The sequence below is a fragment of the Macaca nemestrina genome, chromosome 12, assembly GCF_043159975.1.
Source record: "Macaca nemestrina isolate mMacNem1 chromosome 12, mMacNem.hap1, whole genome shotgun sequence".
Classification (NCBI taxonomy): Eukaryota; Metazoa; Chordata; class Mammalia; order Primates; family Cercopithecidae; genus Macaca; species Macaca nemestrina.
This window is the reverse complement of record NC_092136.1, coordinates 133,310,993-133,332,264: the sequence shown is the minus strand read 5'-3', so window position 1 is coordinate 133,332,264 and position 21,272 is coordinate 133,310,993. Positions and strand designations below refer to the sequence as shown.

General features: G+C 55.4%; 1 protein-coding gene across 11 annotated transcripts in view; it reads left to right on the top strand.

Annotated features, from left to right (window-relative positions):
• The window catches only part of LOC105476160 (immunoglobulin superfamily member 9B), a 65,957-nt gene that overhangs the window by 25,788 nt on the left and 18,897 nt on the right, over nucleotides 1–21,272 (top strand). For 4 of the 11 annotated variants that reach the window (XR_011611202.1, XM_011731825.3, XM_011731831.3 and 1 more), the window contains 8 exons: nucleotides 353–476; nucleotides 3,040–3,215; nucleotides 4,178–4,404; nucleotides 5,240–5,324; nucleotides 7,429–7,590; nucleotides 8,580–8,625; nucleotides 9,342–10,997; nucleotides 18,554–18,675. Coding sequence is in view for 6 of the 11 variants with exons in the window: in XM_011731825.3 (XP_011730127.1) it covers nucleotides 353–476; nucleotides 3,040–3,215; nucleotides 4,178–4,404; nucleotides 5,240–5,324; nucleotides 7,429–7,590; nucleotides 8,580–8,625; nucleotides 9,342–10,997; nucleotides 18,554–18,675 (2,598 nt within the window). In the remaining 5 variants the exon portion in view is untranslated. The other 7 variants (XR_011611204.1, XR_011611205.1, XR_011611206.1 and 4 more) reach the window with 7 other exon arrangements.

Here is a 21,272-nt window from a genome sequence, read left to right as displayed (position 1 = left end):
CTGTGGCTGTGCCTGCGACCTTAGGAGTGTTTCTGTGCTTACCAGAGAAGCACACGATTTGGGCCAGGACGAGGAGGGCTCTGGTTTCTACTGGACCCATTCCTGATGCTATGTGATCTCCTAGTTGGACTAGACCGCACAGTGGGACAGACTTCCTGCTCCAACCCCACTAACCAGTAGGGTCAGGGGAGTCAGCACCTAAGAGCACCCCGTTGCCCCTATCCCTTCACTTGCAATATTGCGCTCCGCTGCCATGCGCTTCAGCCTCTCAGGTTCCCCACAGCGAGACGGTGGGCACCTAGCCACATGGCTGAGTTCTTTTCAGTCTGAGAGGTCTCCACTTGATCTCCAGGCACCAGCCCCCATGCCCCGGGCAGTGTCCGGGTCCAGGTCTCCATGACAACTGCCAACGTGTCCTGGGAACCAGGCTATGATGGAGGCTACGAGCAGACATTCTCAGTTTGGTACGGACCTCTGTGAGTCACCCCGGCATGCTTTGCTCTCTGCTTCTCCCCTCCCACATCTGCCTGCAGGCCATCCTGGGTGGGGGGAGGTAGGAGAAGGCTGCAGTTCCTGGCCCTGCATAGAGTGAGGTGGGTTGAGACAGTGATGAGGTCCTTGAGGGTGACGGGAGGGGTCTGAAGGGACTCTGGGCATGGCTGTGTCCCTGTGGCCTGAGGGGTCTGGGCCTCTCTGTGCCTTCTCCCTGCTCATCTACTGCCTCATTTTGTGTCCTGCTTCATCCTCTGGATTCCTCTGGATTCCTCTGGATTCCTCTGGAGCCTGGAAGAGACTTCTGCCCTTCAAGGGCTTTGTGAAATTGCCCAGCCTTAAGTGTAGAGTCTAGTTTTTAGAGCTTAAATTTTTTGTTGTATTTTTGTATTTGTAGTTTTTGTGGGTACATGGTACATATATTTATAGGTATGGGGTACATGAGATATTTTGATACAGGCAGGCAATGTGTAATAATCGCATCGAGGTAAAGGGGTATCCACCCCTCAAACATTTGTCCTCTGTGTTCCAACAATCCAGTTATACTCATAGTGATTGAAGAATGTATGATACATTATTGTTGATTGTAATCCTCTGTTGTGCTGGCAAATACCAGGTCTTACTGGTTCTTTCTCACTATGTTTTGTACGTGTTCACCCTCCCCACCTCCTGTGGTCTGGTTTTTATTCTGTCTCTTCCCCAGTGGCCACAGAAACTGGTGTGGAGAGGTGATGCTCACTTCCCGGCCTTGGGGTCAGCCCCTGCATTTTCTCCCTAGGACCATGTGTTTCTCGATTGTTTTCATTCCTCTGTTGTCAGTTTAGCCAGATGCAGTGATTTGAGATCTTTGCGCAAACCTTACGGTAGAGAGAGATCTCAAAAATGTGCCAAGCGGGGTGAGGGCAGGAGGCACAGGAGGGGAGGAGACAGAAGCCTGGCTGACTCCTCCCATCCCCCCAGGGCTGCCCCTCCCCACACTCCTGTCTGAGTCAAGAGTGGCAGCCACCTACCCTGCCCCGGGTGTGACAGCCTTGAGCTAGGAGGGTGAGCCCCTCAGTGCCTTCTTTTAGACCTGTCTCACCTGCACGTGTCTCTCCAGCCAAGCTAACTCGAGCCTGGGGAGGAGGAAAAGGCAGGTGCCAGAGGCAGCTCAGGGGGTTCAGGGAGACCCCTTTATCCACTTCTCAGCAGCAGGGGAAGTTGAGAGGGGAACCCGCCCTGTCTCCCATCACGGTGGTTCGGTGGCTACTTCTCAGACAGTGTCCTGGGTGTCTTGATTCTGAGTTGGAGAACTGCACCTAGATGATGGGAGTTGCAGCAGCTCACCTCCTATCCCTTTACTCTGTTCCTCCCGCAGCAGCGTGGGGGCCCTAACCAGCCTGCCCGGTGGCTGCTGCGAGACTGGTGCTGCTCAGTGCCTTGGTGGCCAGGGTGGGACATTTGGTGTGGCCAAGCTGTCATTGGAGATGCCTGGGTGGGAGGTCTGGACATCCGACGGGGGGCTCAGGCGTGGACTGGGGCTCCCCTGCTGCCTGCGGCGCTGCTCCACGCTGCTGTTCGTCTGCACTGCTTTTCCACACGTGGCTCCGCTGCTTTGTTGCCTGGGGCAGGGAAGGGCGGGGCCGAGGTGGGGATGTCTCCTTTCTTTCTGCCTGCCTCTAACTCTGTGTACTGACTCCGACGTTTGGCGCCGGCTTCTTTTTGTTCTGCTTTCTGCTGCCTCAGTTCACCCTCCTGGGTTAGTGAGCCAGGAGCCTGGGAGCGGGTCCTGGAGGGCACCCACCAGGTTACAGCTCAGGGCTGCAAGGAGAGGGCCAGTCCCACAGGACCATGTCTCCTCCTTGTGGTGACGTGGCGGCACTGCACCCATAGCCCACCGGCTTTGCTGGGAGTTGGGAGCTTGTGGAACAAGGGAACACCCTCGGCCCTGTCTTCCTACTCTCCATGCATAGTGTGACCTTCCTGATGTGACTTCCAACCCTTATGGCCTTAGGGATCCTGGCCCCACTGTGGGGAAACCCCTGGTCATTGTGGTCTTATACCCCGGACATCTCAGATGACTCAAGTCTGATTAGATGAATGAGCCCTGTGGGTTACCCGAGGCCCTACTTTGGCTGTCCCTGGGGGTGTGTGCAGCCAGGTCCCCCGGGCTCCTTCCCTCATTCCACCACTGTTGAACTGCTTCTCCCCACACCCCAGTGTCCTTACTGTCCCCAGGCAGAGCTTGTTCTTAGGGTTTTGACCAGGGTGGGATTCTGCTAGTGCAGCTGGTAATCAATTGGACCAGTGTGCTGAGCATGACTTGCACCTAAAGGCCCCTTTGGTAGAAAAGGTGCCAGCTGCGGTTGGTCACCCGGCATCAGGAGGATTGGCACAGTCAAAGCTGGGCAGGTCATCCACTCTGGGCCATGCCCTCTTCTTGCCCTTGAACCTGGGAACGCCAGGCCCACCAGTTCCTTCTCCCTGAGCACCCTGCATGCACCCTCTTCTCTCCAGTGTAACCCACCCCGCCCCTCGTCCCCTATCCTGTCTCTCTCTTTTGGCCAGGATGAAGCGGGCACAGTTTGGGCCCCATGACTGGCTGTCCTTGCCAGTGCCGCCAGGACCCAGCTGGTTGCTGGTGGATACCCTAGAGCCTGAGACAGCGTACCAGTTCAGCGTCCTGGCCCAGAACAAGCTGGGAACCAGCGCCTTCAGTGAGGTGGTCACTGTGAACACTTTAGGTGAGGGCCCGGGTGGGATGTTGGGAGCCGGGGTTGTAGAGGTGGTGGGGGCAGTGGCCCAGGCAGCTAGCAGTTGGTTTCCTGCGTGCCGGGTACCTTGCTGAGTGTTCCACGGAGCCATGCTGTCTGATCTCCCCGTGAGGATTTGTTGTGGCCTCTGTGGGGTTTGCTGGCCCCACATCAGAGTGCTGTTGGCCGAGTTCCTGTTGCTTTTTCAGATGGAAGAAAGACACTTAGAATTTTCTCTTTCCTTGTCAGGCCACGTGTTTGCCACTTCTGTGGCTTTCAGGGGAGATTGGGCATCCTCCCTCCTTGACAGCGCCTGCTGGTTCTTGCCTTTGGCCCCAGCCTCACTGGGCGGTAGGCATGTGGCTGCCTCCCACTGTGGAGTCTTCCCAGTCACCTTCCTGGAGGCAGTCTCATACTCCTCCTTGCCTGGCAACAGTTGTGTTTGCTCTGCTCTGGAGCCAGAGAAAGGGCCGCTGTGAACAGGCTTTTCCTAGGTGGTGTGGGTGGCCCGACTCCAGCCCCTTTCCCAGAATTCGCTCCTGAGCTTCCGCCAAGGTAGACAGCAGTCTGGGATGCTCACCTCCAGTCCTTGGCACCTCTGTGGGGCCTCATGTTGACCCCAAGCCCCGGCCAAGAAGGGAATGGAAGGAGCGACTGCTGTGCTGTGAGAAAGAAGATATCCCTAGCTCCCTGGAAGAGCACAGGAGATACTTTGATAACATTTAATTATTCCTCCTTCTCCATAGTTCCCATTTCTCTTCCCTTTCGCAGTACACGATTCCTTCATGTATGCTCTTTAGACGTACTCTGAAGACAGAACCCTGAAGCCCTGGGCCCCCAGGCCCTGACTCTGCTTCCCTCTGGGCCCTGACGTGTGCACGGGAATGTGGGAGTGTGGCAGCCGCCCTGGGCCTTGCTGATGCGCTATGGTTCTTCTCCCTCCCCTGCCGCAGCATTCCCTATTACAACTCCAGAACCCCTGGTGCTGGTCACCCCACCGAGGTGCCTCATAGCCAATCGGACTCAGCAGGGTGTGCTCCTGTCCTGGCTTCCGCCTGCCAACCACAGCTTTCCCATCGACCGCTACATCATGGAGTTCCGCGTCGGGGAGCGCTGGGAGATGCTGGACGATGCCATCCCCGGCACTGATGGAGAGTTCTTTGCCAAGGATCTGTCACAGGTGAGGGCCTTGCTCTTCCTTGCTGCTGCTTCCCAAATCCTGGAAGTGACAAGACTCCAGAGGCACTGGAAGCTTTGAGTGACCAACTTTGGGTGTGTGAGGCCAGTCACATACTGTACCTCCTCACCACTGGTCCTGGGTTCTCCCAGACTCGCTACCAAGGCCTGGACTCCTCAGATCATGATCCACAGGCTTGGGGCCAGCTCCGGGGCAGCAGGGACCTGTGTTCTATTGAGGGCCTCAGCACCGCCACAAACTGGGCAGGGCAGGCTGAGAGGCCAGCAGGCATAATCAGAGCACTGACCCCAGCCCCTTGCTAAGCCTAACCTGGGATGGGCAGAGAAATTCCAAGAAGAATTCTCTTCTAGGTTTGTCCAAGGAAGGACCCCATCTCCAATAATTTAGAGTCCCTGGAGGAAAGTGCATTATCCGTTTTTCCAGTAGCCCTGTTAAACTTGGATATCTAGCTGGGGAGAGGAAGCAGCTGGTTTCGTAAGATACAATCTCATCTATCTTTCTGTCTTCCTTCCTGGACACTTATTTATTAATAGTGGTTGCTGGAGTGGGCTCCCAGTGGCCCTGGAGAGCCTGTTGTACATATCTCTTCCCAGCGCTTTTGGTGACCTCACATTCGTAGCTTGAAGTCAGCCGTTGTAAGAGTGTTTACACCACAGCAATTGGCCAGTGCTACCATCACTTAGCATTAGACGCTTAGCAGTCCTCTCGTGCTTTGGGCACCCTGCCCTTTGCAAGGCTGTGTGCAGGATGAGTGTTTGTGGGGATAGTGGTCATCTCAGGTCCCTCGGCTGACTGGGTATTGTCCCTGGTGCTGTAGGACACGTGGTACGAGTTCCGGGTTCTGGCCGTCATGCAGGATCTGATCAGCGAGCCCAGCAACATCGCCGGCGTCTCCAGCACAGGTATTTTGGGTTGAGGGTGCTCTTGCAACTCTAGGGACGTAAGCCCCAGAGCTGCATGGGGGTCGTTTTGTGAAATAGCGACTCCACAAGGAGAGGCTGGATTGGAAACTAAGGAGGTGCCTGGTTGCAGCAGCTGTGTGAGTCGTAGCCTTTCTTAAGCCCACCAAACCCATATTTCCATGATGCGTGCTATTTCGTGAAGCTCAGAAGCTGAGTTTCTGACACTTGTATAAGACAGCCACAGAAATAAATTCAACTAATCGTCTCATTATAGTAGTCAAAAAGGACTTGATTGAAGTGCTATTTGCTGTACATTTTCAGTTTCCTCTTGTGGGGGAGGGGCTGTGAATCGGAGGAAACAACAGGTCAACCATGTTTATCGAATGCTTGTGATAGACTTCTTTCTAATTATGTGGGTTTTATTGGGAAAATTGTTGTTTGGTGTTTTCCTCCCTTCCTTCCTCTCTCTAGATTTTTAAGGCTAAACAAAGCCAACCCCCTAGCATTTTCTCCATTTATCTTTCTTTCTCTTGGCCGTGGTTCCATTTCTACACATCTTCTCTCCAGCTATAGTTCCTAAGACATAGCAGGGTTCCTCTGCCAGTGAAGGGGTGTCCTTGGTACGGAAAAAGGCTCTTGCTTATAAGCAAGTGATGGCATCATTTCCTCGGGCACTGCTCACCCAGAGACTCCTGGGAACAGGTGGCAGCAACCTCGTCTGAGGAGCTCATGCGGCAGGACTTGTAGAGTTGGGGAAGTGCTGGTGTGGACACACTGCAGGGAGCATGGGAGCAGGGGTGGGTGTGGAGTGCGATTTCTGCTTTATACATTAGGCACCAACGGGCTTTAAAAAAACAAAGTTGTGTCCTACAGGTAGCAGAACCCACAGTCCTTCATGACTTCTCTCCGGGGAATAGACCCAGAGTTGGAGGAACAGGGATGAGAGCTTGCAGCTAAGGCTGGAGCTGAAGAAGGGGTGTTGTGTGGGCCCACCCCTGACAATTCTCTGCTCAGTAGCTCTCTGCCAGTTCCTGGCAGGAAATGTGCCTCATCAGACCCTTCCACATGGGAGAAGGAGGAGGCAGCAGCCTCAGCATTCCCTGTATTAGGTCCCCCATTTCCAAAGGCTGTAGCTTTCATTTTCCCCTCAGACAATCAGCATCATCTGGATTATTTTTATCCATTATTACTATCAATGCAGCAATGAATTCTGGCCAAATACATTACAATCTATTGATTTTGCCTTTGCTGAACCTAAGCAGTGGCACTTACATAACTTTCCAATGAGTATAAGAAGGTAGGCTGGGGTCTGGTCTTGGCTCCGTCATAACGAGCTCTGTGGACTTGGGCAGGAAAGGAGGACGTTCAGTTCTTTACAGTGAAACAAGAGATTTGGCTCCATCTCTGCTGTCCATGCCAGCTCTAGGGTACTTCCGTACCTGAGATGACCAGGGTGCGAATCTTCAGGACATTGCATGCCTGTGCTAGAAGGGGTTAAATACATTTGGATCTGAATTTTGTAGTAATAATCCCTCTTCCTGCGGTAGTATTTTATCCTCAAGTTGCCTTCACACCTGGGCTCTCCTTTTGTAGAGACAGACAGCGTGGTGTGAGGCAGGAAATCCCAGACTGGGAGCAGGCAGCTGCATTCTGGTTTGGGCACTGATAGCAATATTCACATAAGCAGGTCTCTCCAACTCAGCGGATCAGAGCCCTTTCATTTAGAGAATGAGAACAGTATGTGTGCTCTGTGTACCTCATGGGGTTAACATGAGAAGAGCTGATAACGTGCGTGAAGGTACTTTGCAGAAGGCAGAACCCTAGATAAGTATAGATTACTCTTGAAGTCATCATCCCCATGGGGGTAGGCATAGATGTTTTCTTCTTTATACCCTCTGGAGAGATTGACTTCTGTAGTCTCTCCTATCTTCTTCCTCTTCGTGACACCATCCAGACCTCCTCAGTGCTAGAGTTCAGCTTGGAGCCTGAGCCTTGATACTGTCTGTTCTACAAAGGCAGGGTGAAACACTTGGGGACTGAAGGTCGGAGCAGGTGAGGTCCCGGGGAAGGATGGGCTCATGAGTGCTCCCCACCTTCCCTGCAGACATCTTCCCGCAGCCGGACCTGACCGAGGACGGGCTGGCGCGGCCTGTGCTGGCGGGAATCGTAGCTACCATCTGCTTCTTGGCAGCTGCCATCCTGTTCAGCACCCTGGCTGCCTGCTTTGTCAACAAGCAGCGCAAGCGTAAGCTCAAGCGCAAAAAAGGTGGGTGTCTGTCCCCTTCCCCTGCTCTCCCTGGTCCGGTTTCAAAAGCTCCCCATCAAGAGAGATGGACCAATTTTAGCATGCCCCCCCCCCTTGGAAATAGGGACGTTGAGATCTTGTGGGTAGAGCTGCCAGTGAGGCTTGATTTGAAGGTGGGAGTAAGAAGCAGGGGTGTCGGGGAGAGGCTGCTGGGGCCCAAGCTAACATGAAGGCAGGGGCCAAAGGTGCCCCCTGTGAGCAGCTCCTTCCCCGCGCGGCGGCGCTCCGGGGCCCTGTCAGCTCCTTCCCCGCGCGGCGGCGCTCCGGGGCCCTGTCAGCTCCTTCCCCGCGCGGCGGCGCTCCGGGGCCCTGTCAGCTCCTTCCCCGCGCGGCGGCGCTCCGGGGCCCTGTCAGCTCTTTCCCCGCGCGGCGGCGCTCCGGGGCCCTGTCAGCTCTTTCCCCGCGCGGCGGCGCTCCGGGGCCCTGTCAGCTCCTTCCCCGCGCGGCGGCGCTCCGGGGCCCTGTCAGCGGCGGCGCTCCGGGGCCCTGTCAGCTCCTTCCCCGCGCGGCGGCGCTCCGGGGCCCTGTCAGCGGCGGCGCTCCGGGGCCCTGTCAGCTCCTTCCCCGCGCGGCGGCGCTCCGGGGCCCTGTCAGCGGCGGCGCTCCGGGGCCCTGTCACCTCCTTCCCCGCGCGGCGGCGCTTCGGGGCCCTGTCAGCTCCTTCCCGGCGGCGCTGCGGGGCCCTGTCAGCTCCTTCCCCGCGCGGCGGCGCTCCGGGGCCCTGTCAGCTCCTTCCCCGCGCGGCGGCGCTCCGGGGCCCTGTCAGCTCCTTCCCCGCGCGGCGGCGCTCGGGGGCCCTGTCAGCTCCTTCCCCGCGCGGCGGCGCTGCGGGGCCCTGTCAGCTCCTTCCCCGCGCGGCGGTGCTCCCGCCCTGTCAGCTCCTGCGGATGAGCGTGCTGCGTGGTTGCTGGCTTGGCCTCAGCAGCCTCTCCCCTTCTCTTTCCTTCTAGACCCTCCACTCTCTATCACCCACTGCAGGAAGAGCCTGGAGTCTCCGTAAGTGTCTCTGATCCTGGGAGAACTGTGCTGTTCATGGCAGGGGGCACATAGGTAGACGGCTTGCCTCACCCAGCCCATCTCAGTGTTTCTAAGCCATTTCTTCTTGATTGCCCTGTGTGTTAATTGTAAGTTGTCCACACTGGTAGAGGGAGTGGCAGTGTAGATGATCCAAATTAGCCAGTAATCAGTTTCTCTTCAGCCTTGGAATGTATTTCTCTAGTGTTTTCCCACCCTAGCAGATTTGCCTCCTTAATATGTATTGCTTAAGTTGATATTAAAGTGAGCTTGCTTGCCTTGAAAAGGGGGGAATGAAGCTGGAGGTATGCTTAGAGCACACCAGAGAGGGGGCAGGCCAGCACAAAAGTGGAGAGGTGGGTGTTCACTGGAAAGATGGATGATGCGGTGGGGGCCAGGTGCGGTGGCTCACACCTGTAATCCTGGTGCTTTGGGAGGCTGAGGCGGGAGGATTGCTTGAGGCCGGGAGTTCAAGACCAGTCTGGGCAACATAGCAAGACCCCGTCTTTTAAAAATAAAAAAAGGATGCACATCCAGACAGTGGAGAGTTGACCAAAGCATTTCACACCACGATACGCAGCCAGTTTTCTTTAGCATGAGGATCCTGGGTGCTGGGTGGTTGCCAAGAGAGGGAAAGGAAGTCCTGGCCAGCACACTCCCCCACCTCATCCCCTCCTGGCTCTCACTCCTCCCTGCAGCTTGTCCTCTGGCAAGGTGAGCCCTGAGAGCATCCGCACGCTCCGGGCGCCGTCAGAATCCTCGGATGACCAGGGCCAGCCTGCGGCCAAGAGGATGCTGAGCCCCACCCGCGAGAAGGAGCTGTCGCTGTACAAGAAGACCAAGCGGGCCATCAGCAGCAAGAAGTACAGCGTGGCCAAAGCGGAGGCCGAGGCGGAGGCCACCACGCCCATCGAACTCATCAGCAGAGGCCCTGATGGCCGCTTCGTGATGGACCCTGCCGAAATGGAGCCCTCACTGAAGAGTAGGCGCATCGAGGGCTTCCCCTTCGCCGAGGAGACGGACATGTACCCCGAGTTCCGCCAGTCGGACGAGGAGAATGAGGACCCACTGGTGCCCACATCTGTGGCCGCCCTGAAGTCCCAGCTCACCCCTCTGTCATCCAGCCAGGAGTCCTACCTGCCACCACCAGCATACAGCCCTCGGTTCCAGCCCCGCGGGCTGGAGGGCCCCGGTGGCCTGGAAGGTCGGCTTCAGGCCACAGGCCAGGCCCGGCCCCCTGCCCCCCGGCCCTTCCACCACGGCCAGTATTATGGGTACCTCAGCAGCAGCAGCCCTGGGGAGGTGGAGCCGCCCCCATTCTACGTGCCAGAAGTGGGCAGCCCCCTGAGCTCCGTCATGTCATCCCCGCCCCTGCACACCGAGGGGCCCTTTGGCCACCCTACCATCCCCGAGGAGAATGGAGAGAATGCATCCAACAGCACGCTGCCCTTGACTCAGACACCTACAGGAGGGCGCTCCCCTGAGCCCTGGGGCCGGCCAGAATTCCCCTTCGGGGGGCTGGAGACCCCAGCAATGATGTTCCCCCACCAGCTGCCACCCTGTGATGTGCCCGAGAGTCTGCAGCCCAAGGCCGGCCTCCCCCGAGGACTGCCCCCCACCTCCCTGCAGGTGCCCGCAGCCTACCCGGGCATCCTGTCTCTGGAGGCACCAAAGGGTTGGGCAGGCAAGTCGCCTGGCAGGGGCCCTGTCCCAGCGCCCCCCGCCGCCAAGTGGCAGGACAGACCTATGCAACCTCTGGTAAGCCAAGGGCAGCTGCGACATACAAGCCAAGGCATGGGCATACCCGTGCTGCCTTACCCCGAGCCGGCTGAGCCGGGGGCGCACGGCGGCCCCAGCACATTTGGCCTGGACACCCGGTGGTATGAGCCCCAGCCCCGGCCCCGGCCCAGCCCCCGGCAGGCCAGGCGCGCCGAGCCCAGTTTACATCAAGTGGTGCTACAGCCCTCCCGGCTCTCACCTCTGACCCAAAGCCCCCTCAGCTCCCGCACTGGCTCCCCTGAGCTCGCCGCCCGTGCCCGGCCTCGCCCGGGCCTCCTGCAGCAGACAGAGATGTCAGAGATCACCCTGCAGCCTCCTGCTGCAGTCAGCTTTTCTCGAAAGTCCACACCATCCACGGGCTCCCCGACCCAGAGCAGCCGCAGCGGGAGTCCCAGCTACCGGCCCGCCATGGGCTTCACCACACTGGCCACAGGCTACCCTTCCCCTCCACCTGGCCCCGCCCCTGCTGGGCCTGGGGACAGCTTGGACGTGTTTGGACAGACGCCTTCCCCTCGAAGGATGGGGGAGGAACTGCTCCGACCAGAGCCCCCACCACCCACGTTACCTACTTCAGGGTGAGTGCGCTGCCTCTTCCACCATCCGCACCTGGTCAACTTCCTTCCCCACCCGCCTCGCCCTGCCCTCCACCCCGTCCATCCGCCCGGCGACAGGGCTTGTGTGGACATGCTGCACCAGCATCCCTCGGGAGAGGAGTTCTGGCCGCCGCGGCATTGGCAGGGTGCAGTCGCTGGGGTGGAGCGGGCCCACCTGCCCAGGTGCCCTGCCAGGAGCATGAGGCATCTTCTCCAGCAAGCCCTGAGCTCTCAGCGGGCGCACCACCTACCAGGGAGCAGCGGATCACAGCGAGTGCCCTTGCGGGGGTGGACCCCGTCCCTCTTGGAGTTGATGGCTCTCCGTGTCCCTGTGGTCCTGGCATCATGCGGTGGTCCTGGGGGTTGCCCACACACCTCGTGTCTAGCCTCCTTTTCTTCCCCGGCCCCTCCTCCTTGTTAAGCAGGACCCCGGAGCCTGACTTCTCCAGACCACCAGGCCAGGGGCCTCCTGTTTCCAAACTCCTGGCCCTTAGCAGCCCTAGTGAGCGCCGGACTCCAGCCCCCTCCTCAGCCTATCCTGGAGGCCCAGAGAAAAGTGTCAGGCCTTGTGATCATGTGCAGGACACGTCCCCCACCCCCACCTGTATACCTCGCAGGAAGCTGCAGAGACAGACAAGCTCCGGCTATCAGCCCGCCTGAGAGAGCACTCTCTAAACTGTAGCAGCTGGTATTCCAGGTACCAGAGCCTGGACACCTGTCTATGCCTCTTCTTCTCTCATCCTTCTCCCCTGCCGTCCCCCCTCCTCCTCCCCCTGCCCCTCCTTCCTTCTCCAGTCAGTCTTTCTCTCTGCCTATCTTCCTTCCTCACCATCGTCTTTGGGTTGACCCGACTTGCTCAGAAGAACTGGCCACGCCTCTGTAGTGCCCCTGGATACCCCGTCCCCCCGCCCTCTTCTCTCTCTCTTTCTCTCTCTGGCTCCGTCCTTTGGTCTCTCTTCTTGATGTAGCCGCCTGTGGAGGGAGCAGAGAGTTCCAGAGGAGGCTGGCCTGGTGGTAGGCAGGATGGGAGGTGGTCGAGGAGGAGGGAGCCCAGCGCCCTCCCCCTGCCCCGTCCCCCACCCTCCCTGGTACCTGGAAGTACAAGGTCACCTCCCAGCCCCAGCCCCACCGCGGGCTGCTCCGGGGCGGTGAAGGGGGTGCGGAGCTTAGGGCGCAGGGAGGTGGAGGAGCCGCAGCCGCCGCCTCTGTCTGCGCGGGAGGTGCCGCGGCAGCCCTGTCTCTGTGCTTTGTGCGCGCTCAGCTCATCTGCTTCCTTCCATCGTGTCTGGGTCTCTGTCTCTCTCCTCGTCCCTCCCCCGCGCTCCGGCCTCGCCTGTCCGGTGCTCGCTGTGCCCCCCCCTGCTTCCCTCTGGGTGTGCGTGGGCGGTGCCCCCCGGCCGGTGTTGATAACTGCTTTGTTTCTGATTGATCTCAGCTATCTGGGCAGTGTTGTCGAGACAAGCCTCTCCTCAGCTCAATAGGTAAGGGAGCTCCTCGGCTGGGCGGGCGGGGGCGGGCAGGCGGACGGGGCTTCGGCCGGGCCATTGCTTCCTGGACAGGGGATCCAAACCATGTCCCCTCACCGCCCCGTGGGGTGGCTGCTGCCGCTCCTCGATCCCCACGGCTTCTGGGTTCCCCACATCGAGCCACGCTCGGCACCGCCTAGCTGCAGCTTCTGCCCCCCATCCCCATGTCCAGCCCCTCTAGAGCCCCCTGCGGCTCTCCTCACTCCGACGCCTTGCCAGCCTGCTGCCAGTACACCCAGGGCCTCCCACAGAAGCCCTGGGGCCCTGCATGCACCCCGAAGGGGCCCAGAACGCCCGAGATCTGCTTTGCATCTCTGCACCCTTGGGGACCTCTGTGGGGCCCCTCTGGTATCCAGGAAGAACCTCCCGCACCCTATTCTCCCAGCAGCCCCAGGCAGAGCATCCCTTCTCCTGGGGTGGTTGGCCCCTCACCAGCTTCTTGGGATCTTCGTGGTATTAGGCTCTCTCGAGGAGCACAAGGTTGGGATGAGCCCCACTTCTTCCCTGACAGTGGGGTCCTCCGCAGGGTCAGGTCCCTGCAGTCATGCTGTAGGGAAAGGGTCTTGGGAGGACCCCCCCAAGGGGAGGGGGCAGGCTTCCCCTGGGCAGACAGGCATTGAGCTGGCAAGAAGTGAAACCCCCCAGGGACCAGCACTGTGTCCCTCCCTCTGCCCCTGCAGTCGACCTCTCCTTGAGTGTCCTTCCAGGTGGAAGCCAAAGGAACTTGGGCATTCAGGGAGCCTTTGAGTCCCTCACAGAGACTCAGGGCCACCCGAAGCTCGCTCCCTCTCACAGTAGCCTAACAAGGTGCTGCCTGTCGCCACGGACCCTCTGCCCCGTGCCTGGGCACACACAGGCATTGGGCACCTGCATGGGAGACAGCGAGCCTCCCGTCCAGGTGCTTCTGGCTTCCCAGGCGAGGAGACAGGTACCTTCCCCACCTAGAGATGTCAAGGGAGGCTCATTTTCCTAACCAGGGCTATAATTCTCATTCAGTCCGAAGAGTGGCCTCCATAAAGAGGACTGCCCTGACATTTCTTTACCATCTGTAGCTATAAAATTGTCAGCAGCCCAGAGGCCCCGGAATTGTGGGTGAGGCTGTCTGGCATAGGGTGAGTGTGAGGAGAGCTGTCCAGCGTTTACGAGCTCACCTGTTCCAGGGCCCTCTTGCGGCCATAGACCCATTGGTCTTCCACCTTCCCCATCTCCTTCCCTCTCCCAGCTGTGACTCCTCCATGGCCCCCGGAGGTGTGGGAGCCCTAGACTAGCTCTCACCCCAGCTCCTGGAAATTCCTAGACTCCGCTCTCATGTGTTACTTCCTCGCCCCTTCACTCAACTCCATTGACCCTCCCCTTTCCCAGTGTCCCCACTGTGCCAGATCCAAGAGAAGCCCACTCTCTTTTCACTGCTGTGGCAAACCCAGAAACCAGGGGCATCGATGAGGGACCATCGTTTCTCTCCCGGGCCTGGCCAGCATCCCCAGCCTAGGAGAAGGAGACCCTCCCCATCCTGAGTCAGCCCCTCAGTGCTGGGCTCTCCTGCCTGCTGGGAGCCTTCCCGGTACGGCTGCTGGGCCCTGGGGAGATGCAGGCTCTGTTCAGATGCTGTCTCCATGCTGCACCTTTGCATGCGTGCCCTCTCGGTCTTGCTTGGAGAAGTTGTGACAGCTCTTGTCCACGTGCGTTCTCGCTGTTTCTTTTCCCTTCAGTTCCTCTCCTGTTCCTTTGGCCCATATGTAGTTGTTGCCCCTGCCTCTCCTCTTTTCTCTCTCCCTTTTTTTCTCCTCTTCCCAACTCCCTTCTCAACATGGGGAGTTGTATTGTGTGGACCTGTCCTTTCTGTGGACTGTGGGGAGGCTGAGCCAATTCTTAGCTTCCGTCTGAGCCTAGTGATGCCCTGTCCTCACCTCTCCTTCCACTCGCTTTCCCGTTCAGGCTGTCACTGCAGGGAGGCAGGTGGGTCTGGAGCATGGAGTGGCCCCTGTCCTGGGTCAGCCGTAGGAAGGAGCCCTTTGGGAAACAAGCCTCTGTCAGGTTCTGAGGCAGAGCACTGGTCTGAGCCCGGCCCCACAGAAGGGTTCCATCTTGCAGTCAGTGGGGTGGGTTCAGACCTCCAGACTCCTGCAGTGGGCCCACCCTTTCCCTTGCTATGGCCCATCTGTGAGTGGCTTTCCTCTGCCTCCATCAGGGTATAATCAGGCAGGTGGTGTTTGCTCTCAGATGATTAGAAGAGGAAGAAAATGCCCATCAAGCCACTGATTCAGCCTGTTGGCCAGGGAACACCTGAACAGTGTCGTAATGGTCAGCTGATGGGCGCTGAGCTAAGGAAATATGCAGGGGGTTTTGACTTTCCCTGTCCTGAGGCCTCCACTTTGACGTGGCTGCATCTTTCCTCAGCTCTTCTGGGTAAGCTGAGAGCTAAGCAAATAAGACCTCCTGGGCTACCTGGTCGTGATTTGGGTTGCGTATGGATTTTTTGAAAAGAGAGAAAAAGTATTGGCTGGGTGTGGTGGCTCATGCCTATAATTCTAGCACTTTGGGAAGCCAAGGAGGGCAGATCTCTTGAGTCCAGGAGATCGACGCCAGCCTGGGCAACATAGTGAAGCCCTATCTCTACAAAAAAATACAAAAAATAGGTGGGCATAGTGGCACATGCCTATAGTCCCAGCTCCTTCGGGGGCTGAGGTGGAAAGATCATCTGAGATGGGGAGGTTGAGGCAGCAGTGAGATGAGATTGTGCCACTCCACTCCAGCCTGGGCAACAGAGACCCTGTCTCAAAAAAAAAAAAAAAAAAAAAAAAAAGAGAGAGAAGTAAGTTCCAGGCAATTGTTGGTAGTCCTGTACTGTAAAAATCCCCTCTGTGCCAAGGCTTTGAGGCTCTCATCTTACAGTAATCCCGTGACTTCCTGGAAGAAGAGGAGCCCCAGGGTTCGTAGTATTCCTGCATGCTTTAGAACAGTATAGACTGTTTGGGAAGAGAGCTGTGACCTTAAATTCTTGGAAAGCCCAGGACTGGCTTCTGGTGTAATGGGATCATCTATGGATCAAACTTAGATTTACCTGACAGCTGAATTCCAGGGATAGGATGGAGTTGCTTCACTGAAGCTTCCCATCTGAGACATTGGCACCAGGAGCTCCATGACCAAAGGGTCCCAGGTGGGGCTGGCATTGGCAGCAAACATGGTCACCTTTCCTAAAACAGGGAGGCAATTTGATTGCATAGGGCTTTACATGCAGTTCGTAAAGTCTGTTAGGTCATGTTCTATGCGTCTTTTCTGTACCATGTGCCAAAAATAGACTCGTTTTGCCTGCCCCGCTTCCTCCCTCCTGTTCTGCCAGACACTAGCTTTTGTTTTTTCCTCCTGCATTGGGTGAGGGTCTTGGTGTGTCCAGAGCCTTCTTTGTCCTGTGGCCATGCTTCCGTGCTGAGCCCAGAGCTAAACAGGTGGACAGCAGGTGTCCTGGAAGGGCTGGAGCTTGGCTGTTCCTCAAGGGAAAATCGGCTGCTTCTGGTTACTGGATCATTACTGTTTGGGAATTTTTGTCTGAAGATACAACTTAAGCAGGCTCCTCTACAGCCCTGGTCTGTCTTACCGGGCTGTTCCACCAAAGCACAGAATGTCAGTGCTAGCCTCAAGTACGTTGCAAGGCATATCTATTTCTCAGGTGTGGTGGGGATGCCATGCTTTTCTTCTTTGTAGCTGCTATACCTGTGTTGATTGGGAAGACGTTGGAAGGGCAGTTGAGAGGTGAGCCTAACGTTAAGAGTCTTGGCTCTGTCCCACGATGACTGGATTATTCGACAGGTTGCTTACCTCTCTAAACTTCAGTGTCTCCATCTGAAAAATGGGGGCATTGTAGTATTTACCTCTTAGGTTTGCTGTAGAGATTATAGGCAATTACTGTACAGCAGTGCCTGCTGTGGTAAGTGGTAAATCAATGCTAGATAAAAATGACAACAGTGATAAGATGTGGATTCTAACCATCGTATCACCCCTGGAAGTTTCACCTGGCTTGAAGAATCCCTAACAGTTTTCAGGGCACCCTGTACCCGTTTCTCTCGTGCTCCTGCAGTCTCCCTGGATGACGTTGGAGACTACTGTTCTTGCTGGTCATGTGCCTCCCTGACCACACGTTGCTCTCCCTGTGTGGTCCTCCTGAAGAGGCCGGCCAGGAGACAGAGATCGACTGAATAGGTGGATTCACATTGACTTTCCTTGTAGGCAGCATGAAGAAGCCTCAGTCAAGGATGAGAAGGGGTGAGGATGTGCCTTCCACACTGGCAAGGTGTGCTCCCTCCCGCCCGGGCACCTGCACCCTTTGTCTGCCTTCCCGCTTCCTTCCCAGCTGCTGCTGTGCTGTAGGATCTCTCTGGGTAGACTGGCATGTTGGGTCACTTCTTCACGAGAGGGCTGTGTGTGCCTGTGTGTGCACGTAAGGGACCCTGTGTGTCCTCCTCAGCTCTGCTGTCAGGGGCTATGGAAAGTCAAGAGGTTGATCCTGACCTAAACTTTTGAGGGAGCCTTTTGAAACTCTATGGACTAAAGTACTAGAGAACGATGACATCCCCCAGGAAGATAGAGGTCACTGCATTGCCAGTGCATGCAGGAAACCCCAGAGACCAGAGGCTTATCTTCATTTAGTGTGTAAGTCTCCTCTTCCTGCCTTGCTGCCAAGATATTTGATGTTTTGGAGAAGAGGCTGCAGGTTTCCTATCCCTGTTAACATTTTTTTAAACCTCAGACCTCTTGACCTTTGGGGTCTTCTTTTGCCCTCACAGCATTGTCTGTCCTACCTCTTTTAATCAGGACTTTCTAAAAACTGTTTGCGATGGAGATAGGGGAGGGAGTTGGGGGGTCCAGGAGAAGAGCGAGGCACGCCCATCCGCCGTAGCTCCAGAGCGTCCCTGCTTCTCTGATCGCGTGCTAATGCCAGTGCTGGTGGGAAGACAGAGTGACCTGTCTCTTTCTGTTTCCCCTTCATTCCTCAGGCTCCGAGTTGGGTTACTTTGAGAAGAAATGGCATTGAGAACATGTCTTTTAGGTTTTCCTCTTTTATGACTCTTGAAAGATTCTCTCCAATATGCATCGAGTGTCACAGACTGCCTGTCCTCTCAGCTCTTCTGGCTCCCTTGTGTACCTGGGCTGCTGCACGGGTGTGGCCAGACTGTGGAACCTGTCCTAACTGTGCAGTTGATCCACCAGGCAAGTGGCAATCAGGATGCAGGAAGAGAGGCCAGTACACTTCTGTTCCAACAACCCCGTTTCTCTGTCGAATCCTAAAATACAGAGGTTCACCACGTTCTTGTTACAGACAGTAAGGGCTCTGGGAGGCTACCAGATTTGGTTGTTCTGCCGTCATCTCCTGTCACCTTCTCCTGTTTTCTTACATGGCCGAGGAGAGCTGAGCCTCATCTGCAGAGTTGAGGAGACACTGCCCTGAAAATGTTGGTATATGACAAGAATTCGTTGCTGTAAGCTGCTGCTGTTCTGTGGGAATCTTGCAGCTGCAGGAGAAGAAGCTGGGGTCCGGGTTTCTCACTTAGCACCCCCTTTTCTGGAGATGGAGGATGGTTCACTGGGATGGGAGTTGCTTGCCCCCTGCTCTAATATGCCCTTTTACTTTCCATGCAAAGGTCTTGATTGTGGTGATTTCTAGGAACTCCAGACGTTGAGCCTACTTCTGTCTCTGACACTGAATACATCCCAGCTTGAGTTACATGGGAAGGGGCTTACTATTAAAGTCTCTCTCTCCCTTTGCTAGGGTCTGCTGATTGCTCTGCAGGTTGGCTTCCGTCCAAGGTGGGCCATGCTCCTGGAGCTTTCTACTGGGTTTTCTTCTTTCCAGGAGCAATAGAAAGGCGGTTATCATGGAGCCATCGTGGGCACCCTGGGCTCTGTGGGACTGAACTCTGTCCTTCTATGGGTCAGCTACTTGGCTTTCTTCCAGTCCCTCTTCCAAGCCTCACACATCCGGGAGCTGACCTGTGGCTCTCTGGTTGTCCTTTCCAGAACACTTCCACCTGCACCCGAGAACGCTGCTGCACCTGAGAGGCTGGAGGCTCTGAAATACCAACGGATAAAGAAGCCCAAAAAGTCATCCAAGGGCTCTTCGAAGTCAAAGAAACGATCCGGTAAATGATGGGCAGAGGGCTGCCCCACTTCTCCCACCTTGCCTTGCCATTGTCAGGAGGGTGACTGGGCTCAGGGTCCCAACCCTGGGCTTTCTCTAGAATTGAATCCACAAGCTTCTCTTGTCCTTTCTTTTTTAACACTATTTTTCAAGCAATACACAAACATGATTTTAAATACAAAATGAGAAAGATAAGCAGAATCTATCTGATTGCTCTCCCAATTTGTTTCCACTCACCTGGAGAACTGTCATTTTCAGCGTATGTGCCTTCAGAACCTTTTCTGTGCCTATAGCTTCAGAAAATGTATCCTATTGTTTTAGTGTGTTTTCAAACAACACAAATAGTACAGATATATTTTTCCACTCTGCCGTTCACCTTGCACGTAACTCTTTTTTTTTTTTTTTTTTTTTTTGAGACGGAGTCTCGCTGTGTCTCCCAGGCTGGAGTGCAGTGGCGTGATCTCGGCTCACTGCAAGCTCCGCCTCCCGGGTTCACACCATTCTCCCGCCTCAGCCTCCCGAGTAGCTAAGACTACAGGCGCCCACCACCACGCCCGGCTAGTTTTTTTTTTTTTTTTTGTATTTTTAGTAGAGACGGGGTTTCACCGTGTTAGCCAGGATAGTCTCGATCTCCTGACCTCGTGATCCACCCGCCTCGGCCTCCCAAAGTGCACGTAACTCTTATGTCCTTACTTACTTCCCCTCTATCATTTCAGGCCTTCTAGGAAACATAGGCATGACGGGGCCCCATGTGGAGCTCAGGGTACATTGCAGCCTGGGCCCAGCCTCTGCAGGTTGGCTGCACTCTTCTCAGTGAGATCGAGTGAAGGAAGCCTCCTTACCCCACAGAGAGGGCGCCTCTATCGAAGTATGTCCGATGTGTATCTTGCAGGGATAGGTAGCTTTTGAGTGCAGAATGAATTTAGCCCTCTTTAAGACTAGAAAATTATTTAATGTTTGTTAAAAACCCTCTTTTCATGAATGGTTTTAGGAGTGTTGTGGCAGGCTGTGAAGGAAGAATGCTGAACAGTTTCTTTACAGATCTTTGATAACTTGTACAGTAACTCTCCTTATAGATAGGATTATGGGAGAGTGTTATACAGAAATTCAGAGCCCCATGAATCTCTGGGAGACGGTGATCACTTATGATCACTTAGCCTTTGGCAGATAATAGTATCCTCTCGGTTTACAGATGGAAATACCGTGGCAGAGAAAAAGAAAATGATGTTTTTAGGGCTTGGGTTAGAAACTGGAGCTCAAAGCTGCATTTTCAACCAATTTAAGCCCATTCTTAACCCATTTAAGACCCATCAATATATATTTTATATATATGTATAACTTATGTATTTCTTTGTTGCAAAAAAAAAGTCACATCAGAGACCTGCATTGTCTCTTGTTCTGATGGCAGTGGTCCTGTTACCAGTTCTATGTTGGCATCTTCCAAATGTCTGTCTTTAGCCCAGGTCCCTTCCCTGAGGTCATGGCTCATCTTTCCAGTTGCCAGCTGAATGTGCACTTGGGTGTTTCATACGCCTTTACAATGTCTAAAGCAGAGTTATTGATCAGCCTCTCCAGGTCTGCTTCTCCTCAGCTCTTCCTCAGTTTAATCACTAGCACTGGTGCCCCCTGGGGTGTCAGGCCCTTTAATTCCCAGATTCTTCTCTTGCCTTCGCATCTCACGTCAAGCCCACTAGGTAATACCTGTTAGCTCAGCCTTTGCAACATATCCTGAATCTGGCCACTTTCCGTTGTCTCTATTGCTAACTCTATGTTCTGAGTCACTGTCTGTCCCACCTTGACTATTGCAGTACCTTGTGACTGGTGCTCCAGCCCCATCCTTGTACCTTGCACCACGGATTCCACACACAGCCACCACAGCAAGCTGTAGGACACGTAGCAGCATCCTCTCAGTCACGAACGCACACGTGCAGGCATGCGCGCGCACACACACACACTTCTTAAAACCTTCCAGAAGATTCCCGTCGTAACCAGAACAGATTTCAAGCTCCTAGATGCCCTGCCTGTCTTTCTTGCCTCACTCTTTTCCAACTGAGATGACCTCCCTTCTGTACTGGGGACACACCACATTTAGCCTTAACTTGGGGCTTGCACAAATGCCATTTCTTCTGTTGGGAATAGTAATTTTTCTTCAGATCTGTAGAAGGCTCATAATTTAAGACGCAATTCAAGTGTTAACCCTTTAAGGAGCGGAGTAGTGCCTCAGTTGACTCTATTTTATCTTTGTAGTATTTTCAGTAACTGCAAATTTTATTTCTGTACTTTTAAAGTCTTGACAGTTTGTCTCTTCCTCTGCACCCTAACATGGATGCATAGTCTTTGAAGATAGCAAAGGCATTCCTGCTTAATCTCCAGAAGGGCCATAAGACAGAGGAGAGGGCTGGGCACTCCAGGAAGGGTCAAGGCCTGACTGTTGCATGGAATTAAAATATTGTATAAAGTCAGTCATTGCTTGGGGCAGACGAGAAAGATGCCCTGAGTCCCAGCCTGTTCCTTCCCGATCCCCAGTCCCTAGAATGATGCCTAGTACTCAAGAGGCACTAAAATAAATATCTGTACACTGATGGAGAAAGAAATGAA